This window comes from Cladophialophora yegresii (assembly GCF_000585515.1).
Source record: "Cladophialophora yegresii CBS 114405 chromosome Unknown aczIN-supercont1.4, whole genome shotgun sequence".
Taxonomy (NCBI): domain Eukaryota; kingdom Fungi; phylum Ascomycota; class Eurotiomycetes; order Chaetothyriales; family Herpotrichiellaceae; genus Cladophialophora; species Cladophialophora yegresii.
Window position 1 is genome coordinate 586,834 of NW_006913048.1, and position 19,331 is coordinate 606,164.

The 19,331-nt window shown below is 53.8% G+C and overlaps 3 protein-coding genes across 3 annotated transcripts; 1 reads left to right on the top strand and 2 right to left on the bottom strand.

Annotated features, from left to right (window-relative positions):
- Window positions 1–3,722: 3,722 nt before the first annotated feature.
- On the bottom strand, window positions 3,723–6,162 carry A1O7_05532 (uncharacterized protein; the record flags this gene model as incomplete). The annotated part of the gene is made up of 2 exons (XM_007759541.1): window positions 3,723–4,355; window positions 4,417–6,162. The coding sequence occupies 2 exons, from the start codon at window positions 6,160–6,162 to the stop codon at window positions 3,723–3,725; spliced, it is 2,379 nt and encodes a 792-aa protein (XP_007757731.1).
- A 1,333-nt stretch (window positions 6,163–7,495) lies between these two features.
- Window positions 7,496–9,400, top strand: A1O7_05533 (uncharacterized protein; the record flags this gene model as incomplete). The annotated part of the gene is made up of 2 exons (XM_007759542.1): window positions 7,496–8,190; window positions 8,251–9,400. 2 exons carry the CDS (start codon window positions 7,496–7,498, stop codon window positions 9,398–9,400), a joined length of 1,845 nt encoding a protein of 614 aa, XP_007757732.1.
- A 1,958-nt stretch (window positions 9,401–11,358) lies between these two features.
- Window positions 11,359–14,273, bottom strand: A1O7_05534 (uncharacterized protein; the record flags this gene model as incomplete). Its single annotated transcript, XM_007759543.1, has 2 exons — window positions 11,359–13,547; window positions 13,598–14,273. 2 exons carry the CDS (start codon window positions 14,271–14,273, stop codon window positions 11,359–11,361), a joined length of 2,865 nt encoding a protein of 954 aa, XP_007757733.1.
- Between the last annotated feature and the right edge of the window lie 5,058 nt (window positions 14,274–19,331).

The following is a 19,331-nucleotide window of genomic DNA, read 5'->3' on the forward strand; positions in this document are numbered from 1 at the left end:
CAACCATTTGTAGCCGAACATGCACATCGCGTACCATGTGTTCTCCTATCTCAGATGGGCCTAAGCCTCGAGCCTGTCTTCTCGTCTTCACATCATAGGCTGCACCGAACCTAAAAACGGACAATGGCATATACCCAGCGCCATCCACCCAAGTTCTTTTCAACTTGATTGCGATTCGGTGCCTCCTTCATGTCTCGCAGCTGACGGCAGCTCTGAATAACCAACCACTGGTCCCATCTTCATGATATACCAGGGAGTGGACCCGAAGGTTTCGGCGGAGGCTTTGGCGGAGGTGGCTTGTCGTCACCCTTCCCGTGGCGGCCTCGACGTGAGGCCTTGAGCGCGCTCGTATGATCGGTGTCTGGGCCACCGCGTGGTTCAGTATCATTTCCTGTATCGCCGTTGGGCCAGAATAAAACCACCCAACGGGAAGGGAGTTTTGTCTCACCAGGTAGATTGTAATGGGTGCCGTGGCTGCTAGCCGTGGGGAGTAAATGACGGGCGTTGGGGCTTCCAATGGCTGTCGAGGTAGTCAGCTTGTGGTAGTACAAGTACAAGTACATTGCCCCCGGCCGAATGCTGTCGTGCATGAGGGTTGGTGACACAGACCGTAGGCCATTGGCCGATTCCCGCTGTCCATAACAAGAGGCTAGTTTTAGTCAGAGCCTCGCAGAATTTTCGATCCTTAATCACGACAACCTCTCTTGAAGTTGCGAAGAGGAAATATTCAGTCAAAAGGAGAACTGAAGCTTGAACGGACTAAGAGGCGCAGGGCGGGGCAGTTTTTTAAGGGGCGTGCTGGCATCTCGCACAGCCCCTTCGAGTTACAGACCCTTTCTGCGTCTGCCGTCATTCAGGATATCGCTTTGAACGTTTCGACCGCCGAAGCACCGTCCCATGCATGGTCCGACGATCGTGCAGTAGTCCTGGAAGGTTCTTCGTCGATGATACCTTTTGAGGCATGAGCGGTTCGTTGGAGGGTGCGCTTGATGATAATAGCTGACGAGTAATAAACCCTCCGAGATTCATTCTTGTGACAGGTCGAATTCTGTTCAGTCCAAACCTTCTGTGAATGGTCGCGGAAGCGGAGCTGGCTGCAAGAATCTTCAGCCTTTAGAAGGATCCCGGCACTGGCAGGCATGTAACGGCATGTGCAGCGCCTCTAGGCAATCGGGAGTCAGGCGAACTCGGCACTCGAGCACCCAGCAGCAGTCAAGGAGACCATTGCGACCCTGGCGGTGTCTTCGTACGTAATGACCGGCGGAAGAGATCTCCATATCCGATCCCGAGCGCCGCCGGGGCGTAGAGTGGCCGTAGGGTCAGCACAGAGCCGCCTCCAACCCGTGGTTGGACGTCACTTGTGCTCCACGCTCACCCCTGGCACAACATACCACACGACACAGACCAAGGGCCACAGCAACAGTGGTCCATCGAGCATCCGTTGATTAATTCCTTCAAAGCAGACGGCATCGAATATCGTGGTCGTATTCCATGGTCCTTACGCGTCCTAGTCTCACCGCGAAAGAAAGTCCGGCCCAATCTGTACCGTGGAAATGGTTCAAATCAGCAAAATGTGCCCAGAGCGAGAACATTATTCCCGGGACACAGCAGCGCCATCCAGGAGTCCGAGAACATGCGTGCGAGAATGCTGAACAGCAGTCCCTAGCTGTGGAGATGCTTGATCCGTGGAACCCTTGCGTTAAGGCCGCTCGGCAGTGGCAGAATTGCTCATTGGAACAGATCTACGCCTCTGTCGTTCCATGGTCGGTGGATAAAATGCCCGGAGAGCAGGATGACCGTGACCGTCTTTGCTTTTTGGCGTCAGGAGGCTGGGCAGGTCATCGAGCGCAGATGTGACGGCAGCTCCGGGTCTCGGGGGCTCATCATGCTTGCATGATGGTCAGCGGGCCGAAGCATTGAGGGAACCGCCTCGGACATGACGAAGAATGCTCAAAACCGTCAGTGAGAGTAAGTAAGATGGTGATGGAAGGTGAATGAACTGAAGAGCAGCGGTGGTGAGGACGAAATAGAGTTGGCTGGCGCGGTTCTGGCTTTACGGGGCACGGGAGTCACCGGAGGTCAGGGGATCAGGGGTGGCACTGGCAGCTCATTGATGATCCATGTGCTCATGCTTGTGGGACCAGCAGGAAAGAGCTACTGTAACGGGCACTGCGCTGCACTGCACCAGAAATGCAGCCTGCCTGCGGATCGCCTAAGTTGGCACTGCCTGCGACGGATGCTAAGTCCTGCCCAGCAACACCACTTCATTAATCGAATGCGGGCGTTCGTGGATGGCGACGACCTTCTCCACGAGTGCCTTCCTCAACCGAGCCTCTCATCCAAGAGCAATCTACTCTCCCTACCCAGAAGCGGCTACCTCTGCACACTGTCCTCGCCCTACCGGACAAATCAGAACCGAACATGTCATCTGAGCACAAGGGCAAGAGAAGCGTTTTGGGTGGATGGTGCCGAAGGCGCGCGCGCGGCAAGACGGAAGACGAACAGATTGTGCCTGCAAACGACCAGCCTACGCCCTTGCGACCAGCCCGTCCAATATGACACCGGTTACGTTGCATGAATGTCCTGTCACCTGAAGGAGATCTTACTGGTCTCTCTCCTCTCTCGCACATTGCGCCAACTCGTAATTGGTCTGGTCCGCCAAAGGCCCTGCCTATCAGTTACATGACTCGAACGACCTCCCTGCGTGCACATGACGGCTTGCCGGAGAGACTCGCCAGAAGCCTGGGCCAGCTGCGGTTGACGCCTAAAGCAACGACGCAGGCCGACCCGAAACGCCAACACGTTGCATCTGCGTCAACCGTGGCTCTACAACATGGTCCACAGCAAGGCAGCATGGCTTATATGCAACGAGACCCTGTGTCACAATCCTCTCACCTATGAGCCGGGGTCACAGTCATCAAGGCCCAAAACATCACTGAGTTCCACTCGTCTGCTTGGCCACCTGTCGAGGCGGATCCAATGCCACGGCACACAGAGGATCATTAATGTGCTGTTCTTTCTTCCCACACCATACACAATTTCTAACCCGTACGGGAAACGCAGCTTTAGCGGCCGGCGTGCTCTGCAAGCCCCAAACGCAACTCCTCCACATCCCTTCCAGCCTAATTGCGCAAGGGTGTCAACATTCATGCGTGCACTCTTTTCGTCCCAAAATCCAGGCTCTGCCACAATGTTGATCATCTTGGCAACAGAGGTAGTATAGCATTCAGACCCATGGTTGGTGATTTGAAGATTCTTTGCACGCCCGGCAAGACTCGCACTTGATCAATTTGGTTTGCCGCGGACTAATCGATAGTGAACACATTTGGTGAAGTGAGTTGAGACGGGTGAAAATTTGACGTATAAACTGATCACGGCGCTGGTTCTCAAGCGGCTCATGCCTGTCTGCACAGTGAGCCCTGCATGGTTGGGCTCCAGAAGACACCGTGTGTCTACCATCCGACATTGACTTTTCTATTCGTACTCAAGGTCGTGGAATGGTGAGCCGAAAGGTGCGGAAGAGCACACCCAGCAGTGATTTCATCACATTGTGCCTTCAGGCAGGGGTAGTTGCCACTACCCTGCCGACGCCGGTCAAGGCTTCTTCAACGCTCATTTTCCACAATTCCCTTCCAAATCACAAGAATGTACGAGACTTCGAAAGCAAGGAAGCGATACGGGGCGCAATTGTAGCAATATTGCCTGGGGTTCTGTCACTAGGCCTAGACCTCTCTACACCATTTGTACAAGATCTCGCCCGCACCAGCGGCACCCAACTTCTGCTTAACTGCCCAGGCGACTTCATCAAGCGTCACATCGACCCTGAACATTCTCGTTACGATACCGTCTCCACCCAGCCCTTCGTCGTCTAATCTGCCACCAACGCCTGAAGCTGGGACTATGAACTCCCATAGAGCCAACTCCTCCCATGCACTACGTGCAGTATCCTTGTTCCACATCCTCAAACCCGCTCCCGTCAGAGTCCCGCCTTTGTTGAACGACAATAGTGATGACCGTTGAAGTCTAGATCGAGTCAACAGATCCGTGTACTGTTTGTGGACAAGTGAGAAGTTTACAACTATCACGTCGTAGATCGTTTCGAGCCGGGTGGCAGAGATGAGGAGGGACAGATGCAGAATAGGAAGATGTGGGAGAAGAGCAAGCAGAGATGGAAACGCGGTGGTCGTGTCCATCATGCTTGGGAAAGGTGCCTTTGGTTTGTCCTCGAGGTCGGTGGGCACAGCGAACGTCGCGATAGGAACATACAATGCTGCCAGCACGTCGGGAATAGATTTCGTGCTGGGGAAGATTGTCTTCAGCATCGATTGGACGCTCGACGACGGGAGGAATTGAGTCTACACGATCAGTCAGGTCAGTACGCTGCTCGGCACCCGACGATAATCGCGGCAGGCTTACCTCGATAAATGCGTTCCACCTTGTCCTCCAATCTCGTTCTTCGTGTGCCACTCCAAGCGCCTCTTCGCCCTCAACAGGAAGACACAAGACATCCTTGACAATCTCCTCGAAGGCCACTAGACTCTTCGCTGCAGGGATATGCAGCCACCGGTGGCTAAAGCGGCTCTTCACACGTTTCTCGAGGCAGTCAACCACATCCATACGCGTGGAGCAACCGATCACCGCAATGGGCGCCTTTTTCGCCTGCGCAATGTCGAACAGGTTGTACAGCAGCGTCTGTCGCGGATGGGTGGTGAAGAGGTCGAACTCGTCCATGATGAAAATGACGCTTTTCGACGTCCTTGTTGGTCCATGCTCGCGTGAATTGAAGGCGCCATCAACCTCGACAGCGTTAGGATCCCCAAATTCCTCTGGATGACTTAACAGGCTCAACAGACTTGCCATCGTGTCGGCATAGCTCGACACTTCGCTCGTCTCATCCTCCGGAATTGCCATCTCCTTTCCGAGTTGGTGCCATATCTCCTTTAATGCAACTTTGTCGTCGGTTTGGAAGAACCCGTTCAGTCTGACGACGTGAAAATCATCACCGTACGACTTGCTCAAGTCGGCAATGGCGTTTTCGATAAGGAAGGATTTTCCACTGCCCCGGGAGCCGAGCAGCAGGAGAGAATTGGACTCGCCAGCCGTGACTGTGGCAGTGAGCAGGGAATGGAGTGTGATGTACTGGTGCTGCAGATGCGCAGGAATAGCCCCTGTTGGATTGTCTGGGGCCTGATTGCGGCTTATGAGACGGGAGAGGACCTGGACCTTTATGCTGGTGAGACGGGGGTTTTCGTCTCCTGTCAGAGCCGACTGCGCCTGCGCCATCTTCGAAGCGGATTGAAAAGTGGTCGGGATATCATCCATGTCGTGGTATTCGTCTGAAATGGAGTTTTCATCTGCTTCCCCTATGGCGCCATGCTGTCGTCCCTCATCTTGATTCTCCGCTGCATTTTCAAAGACATTTTCGTCTCTGGCCTCAGGACTTTCCGGGGTGCTTTGTGTGCTGGTATTCCCGTTCTTTCTTTTCGAACTGCCAATGTCCTTGAATCCGAAATGTTCTTCAATCTGCCTCTCGTCTTTGTCCTCCACGTCGACATCCTCGTGAAACACCACGGACTTTCGTGGGCCGTTCCTCTGCCCGCGTCCGTGTCGCGAAGGGGTTAGTATCCCCTTTGGTTGAGGAGAAAGGACATCCGTGGCTGCTCGGTTCTTTACTGGCGATGTCGCAGGGGTCTGTTCGGGTAACTTGGCGACAGGAGAGCCATGTCGTCGTGTTGGCCGCCTCGTCCGGCCACTTGATCTTCTGCCTACGGGCTCGGCTTGTTCCTCCTCGATTTCACCCGGCCTGGCAGTCTGTTCCGCTCCGATCTGGCTCTTCCCCAGTCGCCCTGATCGCCCACTTGTTCGTGCATCCGCCATTATGTCCGAGAAGCTATCTCCTGCTGTTTTCCTGCCGCCGCTATTCCTCCGCGATGTGGGAGTTCTAGCTTGCTCTGCACTCTCCACCGCCGGAGGACCCGTCGTCGGCTCATCGCTCTCGTAAACGTCCTGCTCGGCCGCTTCTGCTTGCGTCACACCCCTTGTCGTGACCGGTTGCGAGTCTCGAGCCTGTGTAGGAGACGAGGCTAATGTTCGTCTTCTAGTCGCATATGTCCCCGTTCGCTTGCGCTTCAGACCGCGAGGGGGAGGGTCGAGGTCGTCCATGCGAGGCAGAACAGCAGCTGACAGGGTAGTTGTCAAAGAGACACTTGAGAGCAGGTATTTGTTAACGACGACAGTGCCAGTATGCGCGTGCAACAATCGCCAATGGCTCATCCTGCATGGGCTTTACGCGGTGCGCGTCGGCAGAGTTTCCACGCCTGGAATGCGTCTTACTGTGTAGCAAGGAACCGGCCACCAGCAAGGAAGCGTTTCAGACAGGCTGCATTACCGCAAATGGAGCTCGAGATTTGTGCTTGCTACTCTGTACGCAGGACGCTACTACCTAGGTATGAATGCTGGTTCAAGCGTGCTCTTTAAATACTTGTCAAACACGTTATATAGGTGGCGGTTGTGGTTTTGCGAGGGACCTTCGGGGCGGAATTACCGTACAGTATTGACGTCGTCTGACACAGCCAAATCTCAAACAGCCCTGCGGTAATTTTGGCATTCTACTATGCTTTTCTGTACGTGCGGCGTCATGCGGTATTATTTTTCGACACGGCCGGGAATCCAAACCAGCCATGCCAGCCTGGGTGGACTTGGTGGGGATCGCGCAGATGAAATCTGGGGTAGGCACCACCCCGGTGGATGACTTCAACTCCTGCCAGCTTGCTCAACCTCTTCCGTGTACGCAGAGTCCGTTCACCACAAGTATATGGTGGGAAGTTACCAATGAGGAGAGACATGCCGGCTCATCAACCTGGCACCTTCAGCGAGAGCCAAAACAGCTCACTGAATTTGAGCGAACGTAACATTGTCGTTGAGGATTTTTCCCAAATTTCGCCGAACGATTGGGACGCCGCGTGCTGGTTTTCTACGATGACCCAATCATTGCGCCTTCGCTACGCATCACCCCGGCCATTTTGCTCTCGTCTTCCGGCATCCACTTCTCTTACTTTTGCGGGGAGTGCAACGCGAGGTACAAGTCCCAGTGACGAACAGCCACCGACAAGCACCAGCTGATTCCCCATGCGTCTTCCACTATTTTCTAGTGCCCAATCATCCCATCCATTGACCTTGATCAAGTCCAACTCCGGTATGGGCTTTGCCCCGTCCGGGCTTTCTCTCGGCTACCAGCTGGACCTACAGGCGAGGCATGCGGGTTTCCCACTTGATCTGCTTCTGCCCTGACGTACCTCGGCCAGGCGTGAGATCAAGACTTACCTTTCTCCCATTGCTCCCCATATTAGCTATTCCTGCTTTCTCTTGCGACACCTTGCTCGAATGCTTGCACAACGCTCCTCCCGCCATCGCTCCCGTTAATCCGACGACATTCTACCCGCGAGAGTAATGCGCCGGCCATCATGATCACAAGCAATCCCTCTCCTGCTCGGCAATGAGCGATGCAAGCAGCGCCCACCGCGACCCTAGCGGTCCAGAATGCAGCCGCTCCACAGCCTCGACTGACAAGCCGCACCCGTCTGAGTTTCTCGAGTTCGTCACTGTCGCTGGTGGCCCAACTCAGCATCGCTTGGAACCTCTAAGGACGCAGACTGCCAAAGACTTGACCGAGGACCGCATCAATGCCACTCGATCCAACGATGACCTCTTCCATGGCCTTTCGGCCGCGATACCGAGCCTCCGTCGTCTATCGGTGGAGGCACGAGCGGCTACGAAGGCAGAACATGCCATGACTTTCCTGACGGGATGTCGACTGTATCCAAAGGCGATTGCGTGGTCCCTCTTGTTGAGCATGACCATAGTGATGGAAGGCTACGATTTGACGCTGGTCAATTCGTTCTTTGCATTTCCGGTCTTCAGGCGCTCTTACGGCACGCCGCTTCACCCAGATGCTCCTCCAGGCCAGCAAGACTACCAGATCTCACCGGCATGGCAGTCAGGTCTCACCAATGCAGCCGTCGTCGGCGAGATCATCGGTTTGTTTTTCAATGGCGTTCTCACGGAACGATTTGGTTACCACAAGACCATGGTGGGCACGTTGGTCTGGATGGCTCTCTTCGTCTTCTTGGCTTTCTTCGCGGTCAACATCAGGATGCTCCTTGCGGCTCAAATCCTCTGCGGACTGCCATGGTAAGTACCATACACGTGAATCCTTGTCTAGAGAGCGAAGAACTGACCCTCGTACAACAGGGGCATCTTCCAAACCCTCAGCACAACATACGCCGCGGAAGTCATGCCAGTAGCCCTTCGAGCGTATCTGACATCCAACGTGAACATGTGTTGGCTGCTGGGCCAGATATGTGGCGTCAGCGTCATTCGAGGTCTTGTGCACAACAACTCAGAATGGTCCTATCGCATCCCCTTCGGCCTGCAATGGGCCTTTGCCGTCCCAATCCTGGTCGGCGTATTCTTCGCGCCAGAGAGCCCGTGGTGGCTCGTGCGACACGAGAGGGTCAACGAGGCGAAGCGCTCCCTCCTGAGACTCACCACCCAAGACTCCGATCCCGACTTCAATGCCGACGAGACGGTTGCGATGATGCAGCACACGAACGAAGTCGAGAAGTACCTCAACGGCGGCGGCGTCTCGTACTCTGACTGCTTTAAGGGCACCGACCTCCGACGAACCGAAATCTGCTGCATGGTATGGTGCACGCAAGCTCTGTGCGGCTCCACGATGACGGGCTACGCGGCGTACTTCTACGAACAAGCCGGCTTCAACACGGCCGACAGCTTCAACCTCGCCATTGGCATGTACGGCGGCGCCATCTGTGCGGGCATCTTATCCTGGATCGGGATGCGCCACATCGGCCGCCGCACGCTGTACATTGCCGGCCTGGTCCTGTCGTTGATCATCCTCGTGGTGACGGGCATCGTCGGCACCTTCAAACAAACCCACGGTGTCTCCTGGGCGCTGGGCTCCTTGATTATCGTCCTCACGTTCGTGTACGACTTCACCGTCGGGCCCGTCTGCTACGTGCTCGTCGCCGAAATCCCGTCCTCCCGCCTACGAGTCAAAACCGTCGTCATTGCCCGGGTCGCCTACAATGTCATCAGCATCATCACCAACATCATCACCCCTCGCATGCTCAACCCCAGCGCGTGGGACTGGAAGGGCAAATCGTGCTTCTTTTTCGCCGGCACGACCCTCGTGTGCCTCGTATGGTGTTGGTTCCGGCTACCCGAGCCGATGGGCCTGACGTACATGGAGTTGGACATTCTGTTCGAGAAGAAGGCAAAGGCGAGAAAGTTCCGCGAGTTCCAGGTCAATCTGGCGAGCACGGGGTATTTCAGCCTGAGCACCCAGAACAGGACAGACAGTGTTTGGAGAGGTTATCAATGACGTCTGTCTGGGTGCACAGTCAGTAATTAGCACTGAAACTACAGTCTTGACTTTTCCTCCTGCTACCTCGTACTACTACTCACCTTTACGGAGCGTCAGCGGTTCCCCTGGTGTCCACAGACTGACTTGCACCTCGCGCTTCGCTTTATCACTCATCCCCCACTGCAAAGTGAAGACGGCGGTTGTTTCTGTGCTACCAATTCACACGGTAAACAACGTGGTATTAGTCCTCACGCCCGTCGCTGGCTTGGCTCCACGTCGCTCGCAAGTTCTGCCCGCCTCCGAGACTCCTACGCATGCACGGACGATGCGCGCAACGCAGACATACATACCCCTGCCCCACCCTGCCTTGCTCTATCTACTATGTACGTACCCGCGTGCTGAAAGTCTAAATGCCCACATAAATACCCGACTAACCTGGATGCGTCGTTCGTGGCCTCTCCGCTGGATTGCATAATTAGATGGAAGATCGGACCACGGCTCGAGGCAAGCACTCGGCATGCCGCAACAGTAGCTGTAACTGCGCGTGCACTTGCTGGCTTGACCGAGCCCGATGTCTGAGAATGTATCTCACCCACATACACACAACAGACGCGCGGTCTGAGATGAATGACAATCCTCAGCGATCTGTATATTTCAGATACTGTGTTCTGTCCCACGGGGGCATGAAAAGGTGGCGTTAGCGGTACCCGGAACAATAATCATGGCACGGGAAGTGGGATTGTGGGAAGATGTGGGTGGAAACACTACTTCCTTCTCCGTCCCCGTGCTGGCACGGCTGGGTACCCAGTATCCACTACGACATGGTGGTTTCACACGAAGGGGCCAGTCTCGGCCTCAGCCTCGTGGCCGTGGAGGGAACATTTCGTTGGGAGCGAAGAACATGAGAGCCTCTTTCATGATTGGAACACCAATCGACCACGTCACAAAAACGAAGAGTTGACCACCAGGAATGTAGGAAGCAGACTTAATAGGACACGAAGTGATACAAGAAACTTCACTGAAGCTGCCGTGCCATCACGACCCAGACTGCTCTGTGAATGGAGTATGAAGGTTGGTGTTTTGTTTATTTGCTTTGTGGGGAGTTTCCTCTTGATCTATGTGACGCGCAAAAGTACAAAGCAGAGTTCTTTTTGAAGATTCAAACTGCCATCCGGACCGTGTCGTTTCGCTGTGCCAGGATCCTGCAAACTGCAGAAGAAAGCAGGCAGTGGATGTATGGTCCAATTGCAAGTCAGTCTTCCACAAGTCATCCCCCAACACGGCCATCGATCTTGAACTGTCAAGTCTGTGCCTCTCAAGGTAAGGAAGAAGTTGCAGGTTTGCCTGCTCCTGTGCCCGCAACACATCGTCCTGGAGGTTGTGTCTTCGATCAACAAGATTGATCCGTTCAGCAACGACTACTCCCATGTCCAATTCACAAGGACTTTGAATGCATGCCCTCTCGGAAACGCCATCAATAAAACAAGCGTAGCCACCAATGAAGCGCGGTATGGATAGCAACATCCATGCGCACACAGCAGTCACCGACACCGCTCGAGGTTATTCTCGAACTTCCAATGCCCTTCCATAAACACTCATTACCGACTTTTTCATGTCGTCATCTCATGCTGCCAGCCACACTACCCCCGTCATCCCCAGGTAAAAATGATCCAGTAGAAATATTCCGCCGCAGCCTCCTCAAGTTTGCCGAATCTCTATGATCTCCGCCGAAAATGCAAATGAATACGCGCCAAGCCGATGCTGTTGTACCCTGGGCTGATGTTGACTGGCCGTGCTTGTTGCGTCCAGCGGACCAGCAGGAAGCAGTATTAACAGTCCTTTTTGTCTATGTGCAGTAACTTTTGAGAGAGGAAACAAATTTTGAAATGCTAGAATTGGGTCTTCCCGAGGTGGAAACAGGACAGCACATCGCATTCCTGAGAACCAATGCCAGGATTGGCTCGGGAGTCGATGCTTCAGCGATAGCCGCCGGCAGAGGTCTGGAGCGTTGTTCCGGGACTTTCGACTAAATCCTGGAGAGGTCGAAATAACTTTCTCATATCCAGCTCCAGAGTTTCAGAAGCGTATTCGTCATCGATGTAGGCAACGCTGCCGGGCTCTTCGCTCCGTCTGGCGCCGTCGGTACGACTCCATTCCCGTGCTTTTTTGAGCTCGTGCATGACTTGGCGAAACCGATCATCGGCAGAAAGTTGCCAATCGTGCGCCCTGTTAGGCTGCATAAGGGCACGAGCAAGCCAGTAGAAATGCACACCGTCCCGACAGAAACCGACACGTCCCACAGAAGGTTGATAGCCATCCCCGGGTGGGTATTGTAAAGCATAGTCTCTGTCCCAGACTTGTTTCCAGCGGGTAAGAGCCACGTTGAGGGATTTTTCCATGTTGTTCGCCTCCTCCGCAGACGAACAAGGTTCGATTGAACCGGTGAACGTCCTTTGGCGGTTCAGTTGCCACACCTCCACATGAAGGGCATGGATGAGGATGAATTTGGAATAGATGTTGGTGGTCCGAGGCTGCATGCTGACCGACGTGCTATGTAGAGCACCCATCGCGTGATGCATCTCAAGCTGTTTTAATCTGAGTGAGCCGCTAAGATTGACTCTCGCCTGAACCTCGAAGCCTCGCAAGCCCAACGCTTGAGCGCAGGATTCGGCGTCCGGAGCCTCCCACGCAGCGTCGTCGCAGGGTAGAGGTAGCTTGATTTCTGCCGAGGAGAACTGGGGTGCCAAATTGAAGTAGATGCACATAGCTGCGTCCCACAGGTAGACCATGTACATCAATCGTGACCGTTTTTCTTGTTCCAGCCAGGCGCGCCAGTCCCAGCGAGACGGGTCAGCTTCTTCACCCGGCTGGAGACAATGTAGATAACTGTAACTCAGGGGATCCTCTGGACCAGCCAAAGTTAACATATTGAGTTGTCGAACAAGGTACAAGACCCGTTTACTTTCAGCGCGGGCTACGGCTCTCTCCTCGGGGCCTCCATGCCACACGAACAAGCTCTGTAGTATCTGTAAAGCTAACAGTTCTTCAAATTCCAGCCCTGATGACGAGAACTGAGTTCTGAGTGCGTCCGGCTCCAGATTTCGGAGGAGTCGTGACGTTCGTCCAATACCAGCTCTGACTAGTTGCATCAAAGCCCGTACTTGATGTTGTGACACGCGGTCGGAATAAACAGCTCCGCTGCAAATAATGACGAGGGTGAGACCGTCGTAGGCAGTCACAAGGTTGAAGGTCGGTAAATGAAGCCACGGGAAATGACCTTGGAAGTTCGGGAATAAATCGAGAAAATGTTGCATGGCTTCAACTGTCAGGCAGGACCTGACGAGGTAATCATTTTGCGGGTCTCGGAGCGATTCCTGTATTCCACCAGGGAAGAGAAACGTTAATAGGGAATTCACCTTGGATTTGACAAGATCTTGCTGAGATGTATGCAGATTCCAGAGAGGGGGTCCAAGCGTACCGTCAGCTCCAAGGCTCGTAGAGGGAATGTAGTAACCATTCGATCCACCTTCATGGCTTTCAAATTCCTTCTTGACATCATTTTGTTGTTGCTCGTAGCCACCAAACATGGGGTTCATATATCCCTCATTGCCACCGGCCGGGAACATGTGGTTCCAATCATCCCCCATATGGTGAGGTCCAGGCATGACATTGCGCTTGTCATCCCCTCCACCAGGCTGCATGCCAAAGTGATCCGGCGTCGAGTTCGAGTGATACATCATCTGATTACTTCTCTGGTGTTGCATGGGACCCCAGCTGTTAGCATTAGGATCCATCGGACCAGGTCCCGTGCCAGGTTGCATTGGCTGCCCCTGACGCTGCATATCGCTCTGGCCATTGGACTGCATTGCGTAAGCCATTCCGGGTGCAGGCGCACTGGTTGTGGGTGCGGATGTGTTAGGCATTGCGGCAGTAGTGTAGGGAGGATTTGGCATCACTGCACTTGATGGGGTTGTAGCACTTGCCGGCGAGGCCGTCGCCTGTTTCTGTTGATGCTTCTTGATATGGGCAGCAGGGTTGGACAAGTGACTTGCACCTGTTGGATTACCTCGACGGACCGAGCACTTCTGGAAGTGGCGTTTGAGGATATCAGATCTACTGAACGTATCGTTGCACAGAACACACATGTATGGTCGATCACCCGTGTCTATCAAGTTTGTTAGCGCACGAAAAGAGTATGAGGACAAGCAATCTTACGTCTCAACATGTGGCGCTTCAGATGCTTCGCGTGTAGGTACGTCTTCGTGCAGTTCGGGCACGGGAATTTTCCATCAGCATCTTTTTGAGGGACGGCGCTGCTCTTCGGAGAGCCATTCACGCCGTTTGGCATTACCGGAGGACGACCTGGAGCACTGGGCAAGATGCCTCTTCGTCCTTGGGAACCCACAACATGTGTCTTCGTGGGGTCACGACCACCAACCTCAACTGGCATGCCGGGCATGCCTTCAGCGCCAGACCATTGTTGCTGACGGTTATCTGGCTGCCCATACCCAGGCTGTAGTGGGTCGGGGCGTGGGGGCGCCGGGGCAAGGGGCTGCGGGTAGGATTGGCGCGGTGGTTGCTGAGGCTGGTACCCCTGCGAAGGCTGCTGTTGAGGTGGTTGTTGCGGCTGCTGACTGTGAGGTTGGGGTAGCGAAGTAGCTGGTGGAAGCCCACTCATGGAAGATTGAGGAGCCATGTGTTGATTGTATCTATTATCAGGAGCAGGAGATGGGACGGGTGGGGGGGCAGGAGCGGCGCTGTATCGTGGTAGGTCATTTCGGTACTGCTGCTGGGGCATGTAGCTCTGGTTCGCAGGCGGAAGCTGAGAATAGTTTATCGGAGGCAGGTGGGTGTTGTTCTGGTACGGGGGCATTGCATAAGCTGAAGCCATGTTATGGGTGTATGCTGTTTGAGGTGGTCCAACGTTGGACGATGTTGTCCGTGATAGTGATTGTCTAGGGTCCATCACCCGAATTCAAGCACCAGTGGAGACGCTGTGCTCAATCGACCATTTGGCGACCAAGCGTAGCGAGAGAGAAATCGGGGTGTCACTCGATGTTCTTCTTAGAGGATAGAGCAATGAGGTTGTGGTCGAGTGCGATTGACTTCTGTAAGGACTGGCTACGGGCGAGAAGGTCTGGCTCACTGTCGAGTCTGTGAGAAAGGGAACCAAAGCCTGCAAGGTACAGAAGAAAGCCACAGGTCAGTAAAGGGTTAGGCGGCAGGGTGGATGTCTGCCGTGAACTGTCGCGAGACGCGACAGGGCGGCTGCGGGTGATCAGGTTGAGGATGGCAGGGGAGTGGTAAAGTGGAGGTGAAGGTAATGGGTGGGTTTGTGAAGGCGGCATAGAGAGGGAAGGACCAACTTACGGATCAGAGATTTTTGTTTTGAGGAACGCGCGAAAAATGAGTACGAGGGAAGGGTTATGATGAGGGTCGCCGACTGGGTCCTGTGTTCTTGCCAGTGGCCTGTCGGTGACTTGCAGGATGTTCTTGCTGGGTCTGTGGCGGCAGGGTAGACGGTTAGATAGGCGTAGGCTTGCGTGGGTAAGAGTGGGAGAAGTGGAAAGTGGGCAGGTTTTGTGTCTTGGAAGCTCCGTAGGATGATTTTTTTGGGTTGGGGCGGCAGTTGAGTGGGCGTACGTGATGATGATGTGGTTCTCAGCAGCAGCTGATGGTTGGTTGCCGGAAGGGAGGGTTGAGAGGCAAAAGTGGTAAGAAGATTTTTTAAACTCGGACGTGAGCTCAATCCCAGTCAAAAGACGGATTGAGTTTTCGCTGCTTGGTATCCCGAAGGCAGGAGATTGTTGTTTCGGAGAATTGACCAATTGCTCAATTAATCTGCTGAAGCCAATCCAGCCGACAAATTCAATTGTCCGTGTCGAAGATGAGTATTAGCTAGACAAGAAGAAGACACGAAAAGGGATTCGAGCAACAGTTGCCAGAGGACCGCATCGCAAGAGGGTCGCAGCGCGCTGGATGAATGAATCAGTCGGTGCGCAGCCGCTGTGACGGTGGAAATCCACCTTGGCCACGTAAGCCAATCATCAGCGATCCGCTGACCCACCAAAATGTCGATCGGGGAGGGCGCTGGGTGGCGCTGCCAGGGGGTGTCAACAGAGACAGGGGTTGCACTCAGACACATCGCGCTACAAACACTCGTAGCCCGGACAAAGCAGAATGATTATAATCATCGTACAAGCATGTGCACAAGGACAATGGTATGCTACTGATCCAGTATACTCTGAGACTGTCTTGCTTCGACACTACTATGTGCTGGTGACAATCATAGTAAAGTACTGCGTGAATCACGGAGGGCAAACGCTGAAACAACCTCGGGTTGAAGAAGCAATGAGATACGGCGTACTTATAGATCCAACTCGTGGAGCTTCTTACTATCTGACCCCCTGCTCAGCACAAAGCAGCCTCGGAATGACAGTATCAACATGGCTACCTCAATTGTTCATGGAAAGGCAAAGCATACTCCATACCGGGAACAGAGCAATCTAGAAATATAGCCGCGGCAACAGCAAATAAGACGGTGGTCGACACGAAGATGCTGCCGAGTACTCCGTTCGATGTCTCGAGTAGCTCCAGCGTGATCAAATAGAGGCCAAGTCTGGATGTAGCCTGATACTTCCGTTCAAGCGCTCGCGACGATCTCTTGAAAGCATAAACTCGAGGTTCTTGCCGGATCAACACTTTCGTATCATGCTGCGACGCGACGCCGACTTATAATTCGCTCTCGTTACTCGGCTTGGACTGTCATGTGCATGTCCATTGTTTGAGCACGTTACGTCGTCGAGAAAGTTATGCATATGAATGGTAGTGTACAAGATATGACAGGGATCCGATGAGGCAAACCGAGGCTTGGACTGATTGAGCATTGGCGGAGATGAACGGAAAACGCCTCCCAAGCAGGATCAGGGCCGCCTCTCCCAGCCGAGAGCGCACCAAGGACGAGGGGTGATAAACAACTGACAGGGGTGGAGCTGGCACAGCAGGCTGTTATTGCAAGCCCAATTTATTTGGGCGATGATGCCCGGTTCCTCTGGTCTCGCTATCAAGGTACCTACCTAGGTCGACAGTACCTGAATTGTGCTCGAACATGTCTAGCTTCGAACGGCTGTCCTGACATTGCTGGCACGGCCACTTCCAATGTACTTGTTGCAATGTAACCAAAGACCATCAAAGGGTACGAGGTACTCGTATGGCGATTGATCAGCTCATTGACACGTCAGAAGCACGAGTTGCGGAATTGTGCCCTACTCCCGGCTCTTACTCCGTATTCGTTTGTTTTATGCTGCCTGGATAGGCTTGGTTAGGCGTTGGTGGTGGCATCGCTGCGGGCGCCACGCGGCGCTCTTGTCCGGCTGCGCGGCGCTATGGGGCTTCAAGGCTGACTTGGCCGGCGCCAGTACTCCGTGTGTGAGCTGGAATTGTACATGTTGTCAGCCAGGCCTGAGTCCGCTCGTCATAATCTCGACTTCTCGAAGGCGAATGAGGTGCTACCAGAAACATCATAGTATTACTCTGCTTGTGGCCACCAATGGCGCCTGAAGGTAACGCTGCTCGCCTATTGCTCCGGTCAGGCAGGACGCTTTGATACTAAACGCATCACTGCCAAACCAGTAGGCAAACGCCTGTCCAGTCAGAATCCGCCAGCTGACTGAAGCAGCAATACCGCCGGTTTCGTTCATCCCTTTTTTATGCCTTTCCCGAATATCTTCCGTTTGGTTCGCGGAAGAACAGTTCGGGCTTGATGCAACCTCAAGTTTTTCTGAGGCACCATCTGGGACTTGTTACGATTCCGAGACAGATTTTTGCTTCTTTTTTGTCGGCTTATTGCTCGACAGGGTGTCATTCGCCAAGAATTGTTGGCCAGGCCATGCAGAAGTACGTATGCAACTTTCCCTCGAATTTGCGCGCTTCAGCGTGTCTCAGGTGGCCGGAGCGCTTCAACCTGTGTTTACTAATGACTAGCAGCACCGGACCCGTGACAAGAGTAACTACGGCCCGAGCAGAGTGAAAAGATGGTAAAGACAGTCCAAGGCCACAACTCAGATAAGTCTGACTCTTCGTTCCCATTAAATCCGGATATCTTCAGAAGTACGTGGCAGTACGGTGGCAAGTGCATCAACATGACAAGGTCGCTCAACGCGAGTTTCAGCATCGAAATCCAGGACAGTATCACTTCCCTCTTTACCCCCCTGACAGCCAATTCCTCCCTGATCATGCTTGAGTAAGTAATTTACAACAGGAGTACTTCCACCCTACTTATGCATTCTGACGGTACTTGGGGCGGCAACCATTCTTCAATCCGATGATTGAACTTGCCTGCCACAATCGCCGGTTACGAGGCTCCAACGGACATGGGTTGTGCGGGACCTCATTGAGTGGAACAACCACAAGAAGCAGGGGAGCCTGGGGTTATAAACAGGAATCCAGACCGTTGTACGGAGTACCTTGTCCGAGATGCGTACTGGAAGGGCGTTGCTTTTTAGTATGCGCGGTACGCACATCTTGTCCTCCCGGAAAGCAGGCCAAAGTCCCCCATGGCTGGCCTTGTGCTGCTTACATATCAGGACTCAACGTGTCTATAGATCTGCTTATGTTATGATGTCAACCTTGTGGCTCGCACCAGTCTTTCAGGCCTAAAGTCCACTAGAACGCACACAGAGTAAAAGAGATACCGACAACAGCGCATGGTCGGTACTGTGTATAGAAGTCAAGGCACGGGAAGGAACACTTTTCGCTGTGGCTTGGTGTTCTACGTGTCTGAAGGTGCACAGAGATGCAAGGCTGGTTCTTCTTATATTGGGCTGAGTGGCGCTTCAGCATGCAAATGACTCATACGACGGGGAGACAGGCCAGACTCCCAGTTCCGTCCATTGCATAATACGTAAGAAGTACGGACTATGGTCTCCGGCTCTGCATCTGGGCCCCACGGGAGAACGTTGAAGAGGCAGCGGCAGAGAAGGCCGGCTTGGGTGGTGTACACAGTAGACGTCGTGAAGACGAGTCAGTGGGATACTGCACGTTGACTCGGTCTCGACAAGTGGCCGATTAGGCAGTTGCGAAAACATCGGTGCCAACATTTGCCAAGCTGACCAAGATCCGCCCTGGATCATGCCACTGGTGCAAACCACATTCGGGAAGACACCATTCATGCATACTGTGTGAGACTGTGTCGGTCGAAGGTGTAATGACAACTCCACGGCATGAGAGACACGGATTTCCGAGCCCTGCATCATTCGACAAAAATTGGCCTGACGCTGACAAGCCCTGCAGACATCTATCCAAGCCCGGGCACCCCTCCTGGAGCCTCCGACGCTCTCGACTTCCGATAGCAGAACATACTCGGAGCGCGTAAGCCTGTAAACTCTCTTTTCTCACGAAATTACCTAGGTTGGGTATATACGACCCGTCCCTCAGATTCGTACGCGAGGTATTGGGAAGGGGGTGGAAGCGAAAGCAATACCGTCATGGTCCCTCACATGCCCGATTGAACCAAGAGCTCAGTTCTCGCTTCTGGTAGCCGAACACGAGCCATCGAATAGCTAACGCAGCTGTGCAGCCACTTGTTTCGGCAAGGAAGATCAAGCCCGCTATCGAACCCACCTCCTGTGTGATCCATTCCTTCCAGAAGCCCCCCCATTATTTTTATTACAGTATTTTTGCTTGGGTATCAGCAGCGGGATGCACCGGCCCAAGGAAGCGCTTACGACGACATCGGACTTTAGGTTCAATTATGCAGCCACCAGGCCGGCATACTTCCTGGCCTAGCTGTCCCCTGCCCTCTGTGCCCCTGTATGGAAGCGACCCGATGCAGCCACCGGTGCGTTGTACGAGTAAGCCGTCGTGGCCATCCACTGTTCAGCAGTGCTTTGAGCCGTACAGTAAAGCTGAACGCGGATATATTATCCGGTTTTGTGATCTTAAGGGCAAC